We start from the raw sequence: 19,621 nt of genomic DNA on the forward strand, positions 1-19,621 counted from the left end.
AAGTTCGGGAGTTTTGTTCCTTAATCATCATATAACAAAGTTAACTAATAGTGCTGTGTCACTGCAGTGCTCGACTGGGAAGGGTCGTGAAGAGCTGCTGGTTAGTGAGAATCATGTCTGTGTGCTGCTGGGGCTGTGCAGCAGGGGTGGTGGTCTGTCTCCTGTGCCCTAAAATGCAGTGCTGAGTGTAGAGGTATTCCTCTGGCAGCATCCCTCCTAGCCCTCCTCTGCAGATCCACGTCTGCTTTCTTTGAAGGAGACACAATTTGGTTGTATAAAGAAGTATCTTCTGCTGCTAACATCCACATACTGGGGTGGTGTTTCCATCTCTGTTTAACCTGGTATTAAGCAGTAAATTGAAACTCTCAGGCATACTTTCTCAGAGGGGAGGACATAGAGAGGAGCCCTGATCTGGTTGTTCCTGTCCATTTTTCACCCCCTCCAGCACTGGTGCTAATGAACAGCTGGAGGAGAGGTGGATGGGAGAGAAAACAAGCTGTGGGCTCAGCTGTTGGGAGAAATTTTTCACAGAGGGTGACACCCGCTCTGCTCCTGCAGTGCTGCGTGTGATGGATCCAGCACTCGGCCCTCTGCCTTCAGGCATGCAGCCTAATTGGAGGGAACCTCACAAATCTCTAAACTGACACCAATGCTTTTTCAACACAGAATTACAATAATAATAAGGTTAACTCATCCTCTAAGGGCTCTGTCATGAGCTGCATAAGGAGATTGTGTGCAAGGAGATAAACTATGACTTTATTTCTTTACGCTGCTGGTTTCTGAAGGGGGAGGATGCTGCTCCCACAGGACTGGTGGCATCTCTCTTAGGCAGGAGAATCTGAGTGAAGGGAACGTCAGCAGCTTGCCAAAAACAAGGAGTAGTTGAGTTAGCACAAAGAGGCATTTAATCTATTCTAAGAATGGAGTTAACACAGATTTATTCAATCCTGACACAAAAGAAGGCAACACAAACTGTAAGGGCCCCTTTACCCAGGGCTTTGATAAATCCACACTACAGCCCTGCATCATTAAATCCCAACCTAGCAATGATTGCAGCCCTCAGGACTGGCCCCGGCAGCAGCTGCCTTAAAGAGCTCTGTCTGTGTTACTTCATCCACAAAAGCGTGGGGAGATGGCTTGGGGACAGCTGACACACAGATGACACGGGCAGCTGGGGACATCGCCAGTCTGCTGGCCTGGGAAGTGGCAGGCGCCACTGACACGGGCACAAGCAGCTCTGTGGAGCTGCTGCAGGGAGAGCTCAGTGCATCAGCCTCCTCTGGGTGTCCTGGAATCAAGGGTGGAGTGCAGCATCAAAGAGCAGTGGCTGCTGCTTCAGGGGGACCTCAGTCAGGGTGAGAGGCTGAAATGTGGTGGCGGGAAGCAGAGGAGGCTGGACAAGGTGAGGCAGCAGCCTGCCTTACCTCACTGAATGGAACAATCTCCCCAGGGAGGAGCTGAGCCTAATGTGAGCACCTGGACATGGAGAAACGCTGCTTTGGAGCAACACATTAGCCCATGTGGTGTTTTTTCTCTTCCAGTTTAGCTTATATTGCTGGGTGCTCCCGTTCAGACATGTGAGCAGTGGTTGCTGCCATGTACTCACATCACTGTGCAACTTTGGGTTGCATTGCACCTTGTATTGCAGTAACTACTTGGTAGAACCTTCTTTTACATGCAGGAGCCTTGGCTTTTAGGGACCTGTACAATCTCTAGGGCAAGGCATCTGTGAATTCAAGGGGACAACAGACACTGTGAAAAACAAGGGTAAAAAAAAAAATAAAAACCAGTCCTGGTTTAGTTTTGAGTAGACAAATGGTCTTGTTATGTATGCAGGAAAATGATTAACAAGTTGCTTGATTTCAATCAGTTTTCTCAAAGAAGGGAAGATATGTTCACAGATGTTGTAAGTAAAAGTGCTTCTTGATTTCCAAAGTTCAGCAACAGCTTTAACATATATAGCATAGCCCCCATATATATGCTGACAAGCTGAAAGTATTTTGTTCTCCATTTGAACATCTGGGGATTATTAGTGTCTTAATTCATTGGTTTCTATTATTAATTATGGCAGCAGGCTGAATAATTATGATGCATTACTGCAAAGACAGAGCACAATATTTTTTTTCGAAGTGCACTAGGACATCTTGCCATCATCTCAAACATAAAAAGCCCTAGATTATTTTTTAAAAGGAAAGTGAATTTTGTCTTATTCCAGGGAACTGATTTGCATAGGGACATTTAAAATTAATAAATTACTGTGTTCAGCAAGCCTATTTTGTGCCTGAGAAAAGAAGTGAATGTAATTTATTTCACCGTGTTCCATTTCTTTTTTTCCCCCTTGGTGAAGCAGCTAATATAGGAAGGGTATTTTTTGTGCAGTTTATGTAGAAAAACTAGCTTCAAGTTTGCACTTGGAGTGGCTGCAGGAGGAATTTAGGCTCAGGCTGCAACATAGCGGTGCCAGACGTTTTCAGCTGACATTTGGTGTCTCATTTTCCTCTTGCTCTCAGGGAGAGTGGGCTGGTGAGCTCCCTCTTGAGCAGCAGCAAGCACTTCCTTCAGAATTCTCACTCAACGCCCACCCAAACAGTGATTTTCAGGCGAGTTGCTTGCACACATTCTCTTCATTGTGAAGAGGTGCTCTGTAATTGTAAAAGCCAGGTTTCAGGAGAAGGGAGCGTGAGGGGTGAAGGTGCTCCCAGGGCTGGCCCTGAGCAGCTGGCAGCAGTGCAGCAGGACAGTTTGCCAAGGACTATGTGCCTTGGAGCTGGTCAGCAAAGAGCCAGGAGAAATCTCTGCTCTCTGATCAGAGTTGAGTCTGAGCTGGGATTTATCACGGCAGTTCTTCATTACAAGGGAGTGGAAAGCCTGCCTAAGGACTTCAGCCCTAAGCTGCTGCGGGATCTCACTTCCTGTTGGATGCTACTGAAGAGGGGGGGAAGTACCAGCAAACCTGCTAAAGCAATTCTGCATTTTCAGAGGAAGCAGCACCATTACCATCCTTCTCCTGGACCTTTGAACCATTCCTGCAGATATTCCTGGCCTGAAAAAGTTCCCTTTCACATCCAAAGAGCAGCAGTTGCTGACTCTATGAAGACTCTATGAAGATGAGTAGCATAAATATCCCTAGGCTTATCCACAGGGTTCAGATTCTCACCTGCAGTCAATCAGCTGAAGCTCTATCCCAGAATTCAGGGCATCCCTGCCTTTGCTCCACAGGTGGATACACTCTGGATGTTTGTTTTGATTTCAAACAAGAATTGCACAAGAAGTCTCTTTCATGCAGAGCAGAAGAGCTTTCTTAAGAAAGTTCCCAGTGCTGTGCTCTGCAGCATCTCTTGGGGAGACCTGCCAGGGAGGTACAAGGGGGGATATGCTTCCAAAAGTGGTTGAGAATGTTAAAGACATACATTTGACCCCAAAATCTCTTTTTCCCTTCATGTGTCCTCTGATGATGTGATGTGTAAGGAGTCACTACTTCAATATCAGCAAGAGCTTCCATCTGCAAATTTGACTGACCTCAGCAGTATTAAAAGATTAAATTATTATGTAAGTCAATTCTCCTTAACCACTTTTTCCAATGAGATAGGTGTCAAAATAGCTTCTGCTCTATATCATTCACTGTCTCATCCCTTCTTTGATGAAATATATGTGTCTATATGTATTTTCAGGCCTTCCCTTGGTCCAGGGATGACTGTACACTAGGTGTTAACATTGTATGTGAGCCAATATTTTCTCATATGGGCATAGCCTAATAGTTATTTCCAAAGCTCCAACATTACCGGCTGTACATCAGCATTTATGAGCTGTGTATATTCTACTTTGCTTGCTTAAAATCACCTGGAAAGTCTCACTGATTCACACATGAAGAATGACAGACTTATCAGCCCTGCAGAACTAATTGTTAAGTGCCTGGCAGTCAGTTCTTGAATACAAGAATCCTATTTTTGCCTAGATTTTTTATTTGAATTTCTCTAAAGTGGATTGTAGGACCTTATGTCTAGAAAAATTTTCTGGACACTCCAGACAGTACTTCATATAATCCTCATCAAGGGCACTAATGGATTTATTCCTTTGTCAGCAGCACTACTGCACATGTTTGGTTGTGGAACAGAAGCTCCATGTTAGCTCAGATGGGAGCTGGGGACCAGTGAGAGCTGCCCAGAGAAGAGTCTGGCTGCCTTGTTTTCATCACTTGCAGAGTCACATCCTGCCACCAGGCAGATTGTTCCAGCTTTTGAATTTCAGCTTTCACTGAAATAGTTACCTGAGAATCTGAAGGATGTATATTCAACTTCCAAAGACTGAAGGAAAGCCACATAGCTAAACCAGAAATTAAAATTAAAATGATACAAAATAGATTTGAAATCATTCTTCTGCGCCGTCTTGATGAAAGACAGGAACAGGCACGGATATTAAGGAATTTAGACAAGATAGCTTTAAATAATTTATTTAACATTTCAGAAGACAATCCATCAGGAAAAGCAAGATCACTGAATGGGTGGTCAGCCACACTGGATATCTTTTGAGCATCCAGTTTATGCCAGAGAATTAGCTCATCATCTCAGCATCTCCCTGCCATCCACAGAGAGGCTGGAGAACAAGGGTGCAACTGGGAGACTTTTCCAGTGGGAAAGATGATAAGCTGTTTCAAACTCCACAAAGTAGCATCTGGCCTCCATGCACTTAAAAATAACATGTTTTGACTAGTGTGTCTTATTTGATAGGCTATCATGTCATGTGCTGGCACTAACAAGGGATGTGAACAATATGAAAAGTCATGTTAGGCTAAAGCTGAAAAAAATGATGCAGAAATGCAAAAGCTGTTGCCTTCATCAGAGTGACTTTTTCGATCACAAAAGTGCTTCAAGAAAAGGATTCTTGAATACAATTGATCTGGAAGGGGGGGGATTTTTTTTTTTTTAATAAAAAGGACAAGCATTTTGAGAAATGTGGCAGGAATTTCTTTTGTCCAAAGATAGGAGAAACTGATCCAGTCAGTCCAATTTTTACCTCTAGTCTTTACAGCTGGCTTCTACCTCGAATCCTGTCCATCACAAAAAGGTACAAGGTCTGTTCTTCTGGCACAAATAAAACTTGCCCACATTGTTGCCAATAATAATGCAGCAAGTCTGGTGTGTGAAGAGGAGCTACTGAATTTAGCATTACTGAAACCTGAGTAACTTTGAATTTAGTCTGTGTCATTGCTTTATGCATACAGATCTACTTGTGCTTGAAAAAAAGTGGGTTTGTATTTAGCTTAGATCTCTGTAGGTGTGAGGTTGGTGTGGTAGAGGGGCTCCTTAGTGTAGTGATACTGTAGTTTGACTTGCACAAATTGCATCCAATACTGAATTTATAAATAATCCAAAGTTTTTATAAGGGTGGAAGTCGTGATTTATTTAATTTAGGTTTAATTTTTTAAGATATGTACAGTTCTTGTTTGCTTCATAACCTCAGCATGGTTTTTATTTCTATCCTCTCTTTTTAGAATCAGTTTATAGTTCTTGTTTCGTGGTGATGTAAACCATGTGATACATTTATAAGAGTTAGTATCTCATCAACAGCTGGATTGCTGAAAAGTGCTCAGGTCTTTCCAGAAATGGGAGCAGTCAGTTTTAACATGAAGGGACTTTTAGAACATGCCTGGGTGTCTGGGTCTCTATATTGGCTCCGAAAAGATGGATTTTGTAGTGAGAAAAATAACCTGTTTTGAGGCAGGGAAATTCTCAGTCTGAACAAAATGTTTTTATTGTGGTCTGTACTTAGAGTAACCTAAATGGCAGGTCAAACTAAAAATGTGGTTTTCCCCTGCTCTGCCTTTATATATGTCCCTGACTCTTTTGGAGGAGTCATCAATCAAAATGAGATACAGATAATTTCTGTCTGAGTTTTGTGGGCTCTTCTGAGACAGGTGACAAGTGTTCCTGTATGAAGTGCCTACCCTATGAAGTGTTTATCCTACGAGTGCTAGCAAAGCTTGGACCATCTCATTTTAGATTCAGTAAAGCATTTTCCATCACAACGTCATGCTTAGAGGTGTAATTAAAAGTTCTGCATGATCCTAGATTTACTTTAAAGTGTGCTGGAGACCTTGCTAAAGAAAACATGGTTTCTGCCCACATCAATGCCAGCCCTACAGCCTACACACAGTGAGAGCATCTGCACATCCAGATAGGTCCTGGTCCCCCTTTCAAATCCCAGGTGAGTCTGTCCTGAAAGTTATCATTCCCCCCCCATCTTGAAGTGAGCCTTTAAAAAAATTAAACCAAAGGATTTCATACTGTTTTAATCACACTGCTGGCTGATCTGAGAGAAGAGGGATTCTTGCACTAGGTGGTGGTGCACAGACATGGCAGAGATACCTCAGTACCTGAGAAGGATCAATCTAGGATACGCACATATGTGCCTGTGCACACAGAGCAGTCTCCTGTTCTTCAGAGAGGAAGCAAACTTCCTCTGGTAATGGAGGATTTGAACGAAATGGCATTATGTTTTCCACCATAGGAAAATTAGGTGTATTAATAAGGATCCCATACTTCTTGCTGCCATTTCCTGGACAGAAATAGATTTGAATGTGGGCCATAGCAGAGGTCAAGCACACCCAGAACCCATGAGACACAGTGCATAGGTTATCACTACATGGGTATGGAGTTCCACAGGTCCTGAGCATGTTGAGATCATGTGTGCCATGGGCAAGTCCATTGACAGCTGACACATCACACACATTAATTCTGTCTGGGGGGATTTCCAGGGCATAAAGGAACATGCATGAAGTGGTGATAACTTTGTGGGCATATTTCATGTGTTGGTAGCCAGTGTCTCACTTAGAGGGTGATAGGTAGCCAAAAATGTTTAGTGCCAGACCAAATGGACCTTGTGTTCCCACCTTTTTCTGGTGACAAAAATTCCTGAGCAAGCTCTCAAGGGAGGTTATACCGTACCTGTAACATGCCTCCTGTCAGCACATCCTGTCTGTGCTGTTCCAGAGACAGCTGTCAGCCCCCAGCCCAGGAATCCTCGGTGCCCCCATGCTCCTGCACTGCATGGTCCCCAACAGCTTCGCACAGGTATCCCAATGTAATCAGGGAACGGGGAGAGGCACACGGGCCTGTGTTCAGCATATGTGCATTTGAAAAGATGCAATAATGGTCCAGAGTGCAGAGGTCCTGAAAATCTTAAGGATGAAAGAGAAGCTAATGCTGTCAGCAGGGACACAGAGGTTGCCTGTCATTCTCATTTGCTGGGAGCTGGTCCTCGCCTGTTTTCACATAAGGGCAATATAACCAACTTTATTAGTGCAAGTGGTTAGAGACTCTTACAAGTCTCCTTGGACAGCAGCGACAGAAAAGAAATTCATTATGAAAATCTGAATCTTGGATCTGCTGCACACACTTTTCCCAGAGGTGGGATAATACCTAAGCATGCCTGCTGCTGGCATGACTGGCTCAGAGGCAGAACACAAATTGCAATTGTTTTATAACACTCGGGGACTTCCTTTGGAAGATAAAAATGCTTCAACTTATTTGTGTGCAAGCTGCATTTCCTCAGACATCCATGATGAGATTTATTCTTCTGTTTTTAAGTAATCATGGCTAGAAGACACTATCACATAAAAAGGAGTGTTACCATTTAAGATATCATACGTATTGGTTAAATGGAAGAATTTGCCAAAGTTACCCAGATTAATTAATACCTTGGTGACCTACAAAATTCATGTGAGTTCATGGTGGTAACACTCTGTGTTTCAGCATGTGAAGTTGAGCACATACCTGTTTGAAAACTAAATTAAGCCTCCATTTTCCTGGCTGCATGAAGGGATTTCCCAGGATTTGCAGTCTCAGTGACTCTTTAACTGCTGCAGAAGTAGGCTCGAAACGTCAGACTAGTTCAAAGTGCTGAATGCTGTGGGACGTGGAGGAGGCCACTGGGCTTTGGGGCAGGGGTGTGCAGCACTGATGATAAACTTCAGCTCTGGACTCCTGCTCTACTTCAGCCATAAAACTGTCTTTCTGTATATGTTGTGTTGAATTAAAAATCTATAATGTATATTACATGCAAATGTCCAGACTCTCTTTCCCAACTTTGTCTCAGTTTGAGGAGACAGTCCATAAAGTAAAACAGAAATAACCAGGTATTTTGCATGTGCCTTTCTGTCCTCAGGTTTTGCGTAGTCACGTTATTTCCTCAGGTGTCTCATTTGATGTAACTTGACAGGAATTATAAAAGACTGAGATAAACCCTTGCAAATCTCACCAACCTGTTTGAAGGGGCAAACCCTTGCTCTTGCTTCCCATGAGCAACATCTTTCACATCTTGCTCTCTGGTTTTCCTTTCTTTCATATGTTGAGTTCTTTCCATTACTTCACCTTATCCTACATGGTCAGGTTAATGTTCCCTTTCACCTGTGTTCACAGAGAATGCAAATAAACTGGAAGAAAGTGCAAGAGGGATCTACATCCCTTGTCCAGAGCATTACAACGGCTTCTGCATGCATGGCAAGTGTGAGCACTCCACAAACATGCTGGAACCGTCTTGCAGGTAACCCTTCCGCTAGCAAGGGAAGGCTACACGCATGGAAATAATGACTTACAGAAACACTTAATCTGGATCAGCTAAGGAAAATAATGGCAACCATGGCCCTTTGTGCTACAAAATCCATCAGACTTAAATTATTCAACAAAGTCCCAAAAGTGTATTGAGTTATGAACAATGTTAACGGACTGTAAAGCCATCCAGTAACCTTCAGTTATATTTAGATGTGTTTTGTGTTTTTAAAAGCCCTTCACAAAGCACTCAGACCTTGCTAGGTGCCCTCCTCAGCCTGAGGGAGAGGAGTGCCACCAGTGTATGTCCCTGCTGGGGCAGGAGTGGTGCTCGTGGGGCAGCTGGCTGGGGCAGAGGTGGCTGCTTCAGCAGGAGGTGATTTTGGAGGAGGTTTGGGCAGGGAGGAGGAATATAGTGAAAGCACTGTAGTGCTCCTGCAGTGAATGCTCCCTGCACAGGTGCAGATACTACTTCTGAAGTCCACACAGTGGCCAGGTGGCTGCAAAAGGACTATTACACATGAAGCATCATTTTCCTGAGACACTGGAATGGGAGCACAAAGATACACACCAGGCTCTCCCCAGGGCAGAACCTCACGCCAGCTTCTCCCAGCTCACACAAACAGCCAGGACACATTTTGCTCTTTGTAGCTTCTGCATTTTAGGTGCTCCATTCAGCTGAAAAATATAATTTCCTCAAGTTGCTGGCAGCTGTGGGAATGCAGGGGATGAAAAGGGAGGCAGCACAAGGTTTAACCCATCGGGGTTAGTGCTTCACTAACACACCTGAGAGGAGCCCAAGCCATCTGTCTCAGTCCCTGACAGTTGCTGCTGCCATTGACCTGGATTTTCACATCTTGCTTGGGCAATTAAGGGGAAACAGGGCAAGAGCTAAAACCGTGAAAGCACTGCTTGGCCCCAAAATCACAGAGCAAAGTGGAGCTGTCAGGCTGCAGGAGGGGAACTGGTGAGCAGTGCAGCAGGCAGCACTGGGGTGGATGGCTGCAGCATCAATAGAGGGGTTTTTTATAGCAACCAGACGAAATGTAAATGATGTATCCACTTTCAGGAACATCTAATCACATTTCATATGGAGCCTGGATGATTGCTTATCACCTCCTTAGGGGTAATCTGCATAAGGAACCACAGCTCGATGGCTTTTCACCCTCCCCCACCTCCCCAAAGAAAGGGAGAAATGGAAAGTATGTTGTGCAAGGAACTAAATGGGTTCTCATCACAGCGTGCAAGTAGTTCCACTTGAAGCCAGTTATGTCTTGGTCCCCTGGGCACCTCCTGGCATTCTCACAGTGTTGTTCTCTCTCACAGACCTTGGTGACACTGAGGACCACAAGTCTTCCCTCTGAGAGGCTGAGCACTCACTGATAACTCTCTCTGTGGGAGTCCATTCTGGAAAAAAAAACAAAAAACCAAAAAAAAAACCCATAAGCTTATGCTTCAGCCACTATTTTTTTTCCAAATACAGTTTTTACAGCATTCTTTGAAAGCAGCATGTGTAATAAGGAAATTTTTTTTTAAATTTCAGATGCGATGCTGGCTATACTGGACAACACTGTGAAAAAAAGGACTACAGCGTTTTATATGTGGTTCCAGGTCCAGTACGATTTCAGTATGTCTTAATAGCAGCTGTGATTGGAACCATCCAGATTGCTATCATCTGTGTTGTAGTCCTTTGTATTACAAGGTCAGTATCTCTGGTATTTTACAGTAGAAAGAGAAAATCCTTTTGTTTTTCCTGCAATGTGCGCTTATTATACTGATTTCTGCAGTGACACTACTGATAACAAATGCTATTTCATTCACCAGCAAACAGAAGATATCATCTGGTCCAACCAGCCAGTGCTCCTTCATTATTATGACTGAATTTTTACTTCCATCTTAATCAAACTTAGGTAGCAACGGTGCCTACAGCAAGTGAAGTTCTCTATTTTGTATTCAGATGCTTGGACAAATATTGTTCATATAAATAGGGGAAATATAAATACAGCAGCTGGATCAACACTTAATAAAACTAATCATATCTCCATCTGGCTTCCTTAAGGGCCCATTCCCTTAGTCCTAATCAGGCAAAGCATACAGACTTTTAAGCCTGTTTGCAACCCTGCTGATTAAATGATTTCATTAGGCTTGAGTGCATGTTCAAAGGCACTGCACATGTTTTAGGGTCTTCCATATATGATGTACTCGGGGTTTTTTTCTTTAGTGAGGAGCAGAGGGTTGTGTGAATGGAAAAATCCCCAGGGTAGTTCAAAATGAGAGGGGTAAATGCAATCCTTCCCCTCTACGTGCTGCTCTACTCCCCCACTTGACTGTGTTACTGTCTCTGGGAGGGCTTGGGGTATGTTCTGAATGTCAAACATCTACAGGCTCCTCTTAGAAATCACAAGGTTAAATTAATTCAGTTAGCAGCACTGATAAATTACTCTTTTAAAAATTATTTTCTTTTTAAAATAAAAAAAGCACCAAGTATGATACCTCCATATAAAATAAAATCTCTACTTTATTTCAGTCCCTATGTTGCACTACCTGGCTGAAAGACAAGTGTAGAGCATTTGTTCCTGGAAAAGAATTTTTTAAAAAAATCAGAAATCCTTCTCTGGCCAAAATGTGCAAAACAAAACCGTTTTAACCAGAGTTCATCACCTGAATGGCAACTATCAAATGAGGCAGTAGATTACAGGAGGTGGCATTCACAGAGGTAATTCAAACAACCAAAAATACAGCATGTAGTGGGAGAAAGAAAGTGGTGTAGAAACTGATAATGGAATAAATGTGTATTGTTTTGTCAAGTGAGTCTAGTTTTGTCACCTTGAGGCAGTGAGCAAAGTACTTTATACTGAAGAATGAAGACAGGGAGCTCTGAGTGATCCAGTACTGTAATGCAAATTACCTATCACACTGTTTTCATACAGAGACAGTACCTTTTCCCCCACACTTTGTAACCAAGTCAATTTATGATCTTTTGACTTTTTTCTGTAATGCATGTAATTACTGCAGAGCATCCTCCATCCCAGCATAATGATTTGAGATACATTTGCAGAAGTGTGCTCTTAAGTGGCCTAAGAGAAATCCACTGACAAGAGAGTGTTGTGGCAGCATATGCATGAGCAATTGAGTTTTTGAAGTTGTCTGCTTTGGGGAACCTGACTTCACTGTTTTGAACTCCACTCCCTGAATTCTTGAAAGTGCTGAAACGACCTTGCCAGGTTCCTGGGAGAAAGAAGGGAAATTTCACTCAGAGGGCATTGCGGCCAAATTCTTTGCTGCTCATTTCAGTGCAACTTCAGCTAATTAATTAATCAAGCAAGTTTGGTGCATCACATCCATGTGAGCCTCACAAAACTACCACTGTAGTCTTCCAGCTATCATTATTGTTGTTGCTCTTAAAATTTTACCTGTACAGTGGTGCAAATCTCTGGGGGTGTCCTCTATTGCTGGAAGGCTCTCAACAAGTCCTGGAGACTTTTAGGGCTGTTGTTGCACAGACACTTTAATCTGAATAAACAGGCTGCTGACAGATGAGGTTTGTCCCTGCCCCTTCCTCTGCCTCCTGGGCACTTGGCCCTCCAAGTTGCTACCATTACCATTTCTGTAGCCACACAACCAACAGAGTCAGAGGATGGACTCAGCTGAAAATGCAACCAACAGAAGTGATGATGTTTGGGTTTTAAGTGACTCAGTGCTTGGCTACTCATCACTACTGCCAGCAATGGGAATAAGTTTCTGAGGTGGAGGAGCAGGGAACCAGAGGCCAAGAGGTAAAACAGTGAGGCACAGTCTGCACAAGGACTTGTAAAAAAAGTCCTTGCAAAAAAAGTAGCAGTGATTAAAGTGAAGGAGGATGGCAAATAATATAGGTATGGCCTAGTATCATAATGATTCTCAGCAGTTTTCTTTACAGCTTTGCATTTTTAGTGCTTCCCTAATGTTTAGTCACAGCAGCTTATTTATGTGAAGAAATAACTTGATTAAAAATGAATGCATAACGTGTTTTACCTGCTATGAATCACATTGTGAGTAACTCGAACTCGCGAGCAAAGCTTCAGTGGGGGGAGGGAGGGAGGGCAGCCTGTGCTCCAGTACTTGGCTTACATCGATGTAACTGCTGTGTTCATAAATGAATGCACCCCCCACACAGTGCACTACAAAGGACTTTTGATTAAACAGTTAAGGACCAAGGAAAACCTATCACTCATTTTTAGCAGATGATTAAGTCTCAAAAGCTGGTTAAATGCCAGTGCTCCCTTTAAGAACCCCTTGCTGCACTTGAGATACAACCCACCTGTAAATGCAGTAGCATTGTGTGTAAGCAGCCTGGGGCCTTCCCAAGCTCCCAGCCATGGGTAATGTACAGTTGAAACATGGGCATTTTTGGTTTAAAGATGCTTTTTCATCATCTTAATTGGAGTAATCTCTACATTTGAATTTATTTCTTTCGAGCTTGAAGTGGCTATGTAGATACTGTCAGTGTTGGTTTGGGGAAAGTGCCTATGAGATGCTCATCTCCTTGCTTCCAGCTGGAGCAGTTGGTTCCACCATGCACAGCTGCATCCCTGGGGATTGCTGACCATCCTCATCATCCCCCAGCCACCTGACTTCTCCACGTTTCATAGAAAATCAGTCTGGTTGTGCCCACTGTGCCCTGGTTCCCTAACCCTACTTCACATGGCTGAGTGCTAGGGCAAAGCAGGGCTGTAAATCCAGATGCTGGGGGCTCGGGAGGAACCCTGGGTGTTGCTGGAGCTGTCTCAGCCTGTGGAAGTGGCACTGGCTGTGTCCTGCAGAGCACCACGAGGCCCCGCTGTGCCGGCCGGGCGGGAGGGGCCGTGCGGAGACAGTGGCCAGGGGCTCTCGGTGTGCCCGTGATGCACAGGGAGCCGGCCCTGTGCCTGCCAGCAGTGGCTCCCTGACTCACTGCCGAAGCTTGATGGCCTTTCCAGGGAACTCACGGTGAATAATGAGTTCGTCATGAGCTCGCAGACCGGCTGAAGTCTGCCTCAGTTCCATAATGAAAGCTCTGCCGTGACCCCTGAGAGCGCAGGAGACGCAGCCTGGTTTTTCCTGGAGTAATGATAGCAGCCTACTTCACTGCTTCCCAGGAAGGAACGAGGCAAAATATAGCCCACAGCCATACAGCTTCTCATGAGGGGGTGGTCCGGGTGGCCTAAAAGTGAGGCAAGTCAGGACAGTCTGACCCATATTTTGCTCAACACTTACATAATTGTATTCCAGTATTTTTTTAAAATGCATCCTAAGTTCTTATTCTCTTGTTTAGCCTTTCAGTTGATGTCACAAAACTATAACATCACTCCCATTCAACAGCAGGGGGAAAAAATAACCTTTTTAATTTTATTTCACTCTGTTCTGCTCTTAGTTATTTGACATAGAGCTGCAGGCAAGTGCTTTAAGCTCTCACTGCACTGAGGGGTGCTCTCCCCAGTGCATAACCCATAGGGTTTCACCTAGTGCTGCCGAAAGCCCTCCTGTAACAGAAGAACAAGTCACCCCGTACAAAGGGAATTTTTTTTCCCATGTCAGTGTCATCTGGAGTATTTGTGGGGCCTCTTCTCATGGCACTCCAAGAGAGTGTTTCAGTGTCTGTTGTGCAGCTGCCCACAGTTTTTACCATAACCACCCTTGGCTTTCAGCTGATTAGAACATCCTGTGGCCTCCACCTGGGATTAAACTTCTCCATGCTTTCTGCCTGAGGGTGCCTTTCCATGAGAGGAAGCCAGAAACACGCCATTAGCTTTCCATTAGGGAGAAACGTAGCATCCCCTCAGCAGGTGCTGCTGCAGGTGAAAGGCTGAAACGTGCCCTTGCTGAGGAACACTGGAGGTCCTGAGACACAAGGGGTTTGTCCCTGCAGCTGTCCAAAGGAATAACAGATTTGGGGCTTTCCAGAACAAATGCTTTCCACACCAAGCCAAGCAGCCGTGGCACGGTGCAGGCACGATGTTTGCTCATGGGCTGAGCATGGAGCATTTCCATGGAGACTCAGGGGCTGCAGACATTTAGGGCCTTGGAAAGGCAGCCACTGTGTAAGCATTTCACAGACCTGGGACGCTGGCCAGGTGAGCGTGGGACCATCCTGGATCTTCCACCCACACCTCACTCAAAATAAACCCATTATTTAAAGCTGAACAGCACGGTGCACTTGGGATCACTGCAATGCAGAGAGAGTGTCCAGGGTTCAGGAATCCGAACATCTCCCTTGCCATAATTTTGTTCATAGTATGTGTTTGGGGGATGTGGTGGCTTTTTTTTTGCGGTGCCATTGCCATTAGCCAGCTGGTTTCATTTCATTGAGGAGGAAGCACACGGAGGGCTGGAGGATGCCCCTCTCGCCCTCGCATCCCTGCTGCCCCTTCCACCTCTCAAGCAGATGTGTTGCTAAGAGCCGTGTATTCTCACAACTCTCTTTTCCAGGAAATGTCCCAGGAGCAACAGAATCCACAGACAGAAGCAAAACACAGGGCACTACAGTTCAGACAACACAACAAGAGCATCGACAAGGTTAATTTAAAGAGCGCATGTTTCCACAATGGCAAAACTAACTGCAGAGAGCTTGGACTACAAAATACAGTATTATAGACAAAAGATTAAGACAAGATCTACACATGTTGCCTTGCATTTGTGGTAATCTACACCAATGAGAACATGTACTACAGCTATATTTGATTATGTATGGATATATTTGAAATAGTATACATTGTCTTGATGTTTTTCTGTAATGTAAATAAACTATTTATATCACACAATATAGTTTTTTCTTTTTCATGTATTTGTTATATATAATAAATACTCAGTGATGAGAAAAAAAATGCCTTTCTTAAATTTGCTGTATCTCATAGCTGTGTATAGTCTTGGGATATTGTGTATGGACACTAACAAGTCTCTTTTTTTTTTTCTTTTTCCAGTTCTAGTGGCAATTTTGAGTCTACTGAACTCAGTAGTAGGGTTTTGAGTTGGTCCAAGATCAGCGACAATTATGGATGTGGGAAAGGTGAAGAATAATTTAACCTACATTGAGGAGGGATAAAATATTTCAGATCCGGAGTCAACTACATTTCATCAGCCTTCTTCTCCCATGCCATCTATCTTTACTCTCCCATAGCTTAGGAAGTCTTTGCCTTCTAAATTAAATCCTAACCGAAGGGGAAATGGAAATTCTCGGTGACCGCAATGAGAGTGTCGGGGGTAACATTTCCATTTGAGATGGAATTAGGTGTCTGTCAAGGTGAACCCTACAAGAATACTTGGCAGAATCTCCAACTCTGGTCACTGGAGTGAGTGAAAATTGCTTCTCATTCTTGATTGAAAATTATTAGGTTAAAAAAGTTAATAACATAATAACAGCTGAAATGCCAGTCCCATTTGCACGTCGTGAACATGCTGATATAATTTATTTTTCCAAAGAGAAGGTGAAAAACACTAAGAAAATACCTTATGTATAACTTTATGGGTGACCCTACTCCATTAAATGTAATGAACCCAAATGCTGGTTATACCTCAGGAAAATAAGGTCATGTGTTTTGTCACATGCACATGATGGACAAGATGCAAAGTTATTTCTGTGATAGCTGAAACTCTCCAAAACACATCCTCTCAAGAAGGTAATTCTGCTCTAGTTTGTGCTGTGAATTTTGAAGACAGCAGAGTGAGACTGCAGGGCAGAGTGGGGTAATGTCACTGCTGCTGGAGAACATCCTCTGCACTGGGTGCCCGAGCTCTAGTCCCACTGAGTAGCAGAACTGAACTAAAGAGCCCTTGTAACAGCAGTCACTGCGCTGTTCCTCTCCAAAGAGACTTTGCCCAGGCAGAACGTACCCAAGACAAGAGTTAGGAGTATTTCTCACTGTCATCACCATGTCAGAGTCACACCTGGGGTTACCTGGGATGATGTCCCATGAGTGTGTTTCCATTTCCTGCTTCAGCATCCATCTGGTCACTCACAGCAGTCACCACCAGCCCCACCAGTGACAGCCCACCCGGCCTGGCCTTCAGACACGGGTGCAGCGATACTTCTACTCTAACATGACTTTTGGTCTTCCCCTCCCTACCCCAGCCTGCTTTAAAGTGAATCCATTGCATGATGTTCACACGGTCTCAGTTTTTGTCTTGTTCTGGGTTTCTTGGCTTTTTAAAGGTAATAAAAGGTGATTGGCAAGAGATGCTTCCAGACACCTGGTCTGTGCTGATTGATGGGAGTGGGAGTGGTGCTTGCACAGGCAGAGGGGCAGTTGATGGCACAGGGCAGCTCTCTGGCACTGGGCTGCTGGCCCTGCAAGGACCTTCTGCTCCCTGGAACTGTAGACTGGGCCAAGGCAGAAGGAGAGAGGGCTGTCCAGCAACCCCCTGCTCCTCAGCCCTCACCCCAGCTCTCCAGTCTTGGAGCCTTGTGTTTGGATTGGAAGAGTGATAGAGTGGGGCAGGAGTGCACAGCAGAGGCTGAGAGCAGATGTGATCCTGGCTGGCTGCACCACAGGGATGTTTCCAGGCTCAAACCCACTGCAAGATACTCCTCTCTGTCCCAGTCCTTGCAGGTTTTGTGTCCCATGCTCAGGCTCAGCCAGGGTGGTCTGACAAGGAGCGCAGGCCAGGCACAGCAGCACTGCACTGTACAGGTTTGGTGGCACAAGACCCCCTCTAGGGAGACACTGCAAGCTCTGGTAACTCATGCCCAAGTGGCATTACAATGTCCCTCCTGAGACCCCTCCATTGCTACACCACACACAGCGATGGCAGCGAGCTCCTCTGCAGGAGGAGCACTTCAGCAGCAGGCTGAGGATTAGGCTGAAAGAGGTGAACGTACCTCTACCCTGCAGACACCCTCCCTTTGTACTCTGTGCTTCCCGAGTGAAGAGTTGGATTCTAACAGCATCAAAACCACATATTTTGAGCCAATTCCAAATGTCAGTCCCCCAACTGGGACAATCAGGTCTGGATTGTTTATGTCGGTCACTTACATTAGATACAAAAATCAAACATTAGCACATACACATTGCCATGGAGCTATAGCAATAAACCTAATTAAAAAAGGCAAGGTTTGGCCTGGACAAAAATATCACACCATCACTTAGGAGTGAAAATAGGAGTCCGACACACTGTCTCCAAACTTCTCAACATTATGAGCCTGGCTTTTGCGGAGCAGTGGCACATTTAATCCCCAAACAGCGATTGCCAGATGTCATTAGATGCATCCCCAGCTTCAGGGCCTGTCACAAAGCCTCACACCTCCCCAGCAAGGCCAGTGTTTAAATACCTGCTGCAGACAGGAGGGCAGAGAAGGGAAAGGGACTTTCTTTTTAACACATGGGGCAGGTCCCACCTCTTTCGGTCTTTCAAACTTAACTTCAACATGCTGGCATGGGCACAGTGTCTGACAATAACCGTGTCTTGGGGCTGTACGTACAGGAACGGAGATTTCTACCAAAGACATTTGCAGAAACTACAAAACACAGCAAATTTGAAGATGTGGATTTTTCCTTTTCTGAAGGGTCTGGAAAATGTGTTTGTTAGATCCCTATGCTGGCCAGAACTCAAGACGTGGCAGTGTCTGTGCAGTTTAACAGAAGATGCAGGGAGGTGGGCTGGGCACATAAAAACCCGGCCAGGCAAAGCCATGGCCGTGAGAACTGTGCCATGCACCCAGCTCCTCTACTTGGAGTCACACAGAGGGGTGAAAATGTGTTGCTGTTTGTCCTCTTCTCCGTGCACACTTCAGCAGCACTGAGCACAGAGCAAGGTCCCTTGTGATGCCTGTGGAGATAGACTCAGTCCTTGAGGAGGGCAGTAATTCATCTCTTTGGGCTGTTTCATAGGCTTTCTTTTCATGGCACAATGACAACTGCAAATAACCTCAATTACCAGCATTCACCTACTTTAAAAACCACACTAAATGACCAAATTTGCAAAAACCACTGAAAATACCAGTATTCCACACTCAATGTGATGGCTTTGGGGCAACACACATGGCCCAACAGCCTGGAATTACTTCCTGGCTGTTGTTTTACCACAAGCCTCACTGAAAGGTATAAAAGGTAAAATTAAGAGGTTAAAAATAGGACTGGTGGCACACCCATTCCCTAAGGAGCAGCCTGTAACATTCCTGGAGCAATAAACCATGTCCTTATTTTGTATGTGATGCATTTATCACAACAGCATCCTGACCTCAGTGCTCAAAATAAAGCCAGGCATGCTGTTGGCAGAGCCCCTCACCCTCCCCAGCCTGGGATGGTCAGATGGGTCCAACACCTTTGTGCCTTCGGATGCTGGGCTGGATCCCAGCCCATAGGGAACTGACCTGCAGCTACCACCCTGACTGACTGCAGTGGTGGGGCATTGTGGAGGCATGTGTGACACACGCCTCACCTTTGCCCACCCCAAATGCTGCATTACAGGACAGGCACAGCCCCATGCCTCACCACCGTGGTGCTTCTCCTTAAAGTCTGATTCGATGTTCATTATCAGTCCCTTTCATCCAAAGATAATAAGACATGATTTACAGAACATTATCATTACAAAACTATTATAACTAATGAAGGCATGCTGGACATGCTTAGAATAGGTGTGTTCCTGCTCCCTCAGGGTGTCACCAGCACGGGCAGCTCTGGTTTTGCAGAGGTTCTGTGTGCCAGCCGTGCTGGTGGCGGGGATGCCCAGGTGCATCCCGTGCACAGGTTAACCGAGCGGGCAGGTGGGCGTGGGTGCCGTCTATCGCTGCCTCCTATTTTCCAGAAGCAGCCCTCAAAAAAGCCTCATCTTCAAAGAGCTCTCTAAAGCTTCTTTGAAAACAAAATGATTAAAGGCTATCTTCCCTCTCATCCAACATCAGACACATCGCACCGCATCCTTGCTTTCACCCCTGATTATGCATGCAGCTTTTCCCAGCTCCAGTTTTGCGTCGGCATGGAAGTTACGGCCCCGAATTAAAAGCGAGGTTCATTACTGCACATCAAAGCCGGCGCTGTGCCTCGGCCAGCCTGGCCCTTTCTTTAATTTATGGGTGCATGGCCAGGCTGCAGCTCTGCTTGGAAGGTGTCTGCAGCCCCCAC

The 19,621-nt window shown here is 45.0% G+C and overlaps 1 protein-coding gene across 3 annotated transcripts in view; it reads left to right on the forward strand.

The window, feature by feature from the left end:
* The window catches only part of TMEFF2 (transmembrane protein with EGF like and two follistatin like domains 2), a 186,616-nt gene extending 170,882 nt beyond the window's left edge, over positions 1-15,734 (forward strand). For all 3 annotated transcript variants that reach the window (XM_068196325.1, XM_068196324.1, XM_068196323.1), the window contains 4 exons: positions 8,418-8,541; positions 10,090-10,248; positions 14,994-15,080; positions 15,485-15,734. In XM_068196325.1, the coding sequence (XP_068052426.1) occupies positions 8,418-8,541; positions 10,090-10,248; positions 14,994-15,080; positions 15,485-15,581 (467 nt within the window). In that variant the 3' untranslated portion in view covers positions 15,582-15,734. The remainder of the gene's footprint in view (positions 1-8,417; positions 8,542-10,089; positions 10,249-14,993; positions 15,081-15,484) is intronic.
* Positions 15,735-19,621: the final 3,887 nt, after the last annotated feature.

The sequence above is a fragment of the Anomalospiza imberbis genome, chromosome 7, assembly GCF_031753505.1.
Source record: "Anomalospiza imberbis isolate Cuckoo-Finch-1a 21T00152 chromosome 7, ASM3175350v1, whole genome shotgun sequence".
Taxonomy (NCBI): Eukaryota; Metazoa; Chordata; class Aves; order Passeriformes; family Viduidae; genus Anomalospiza; species Anomalospiza imberbis.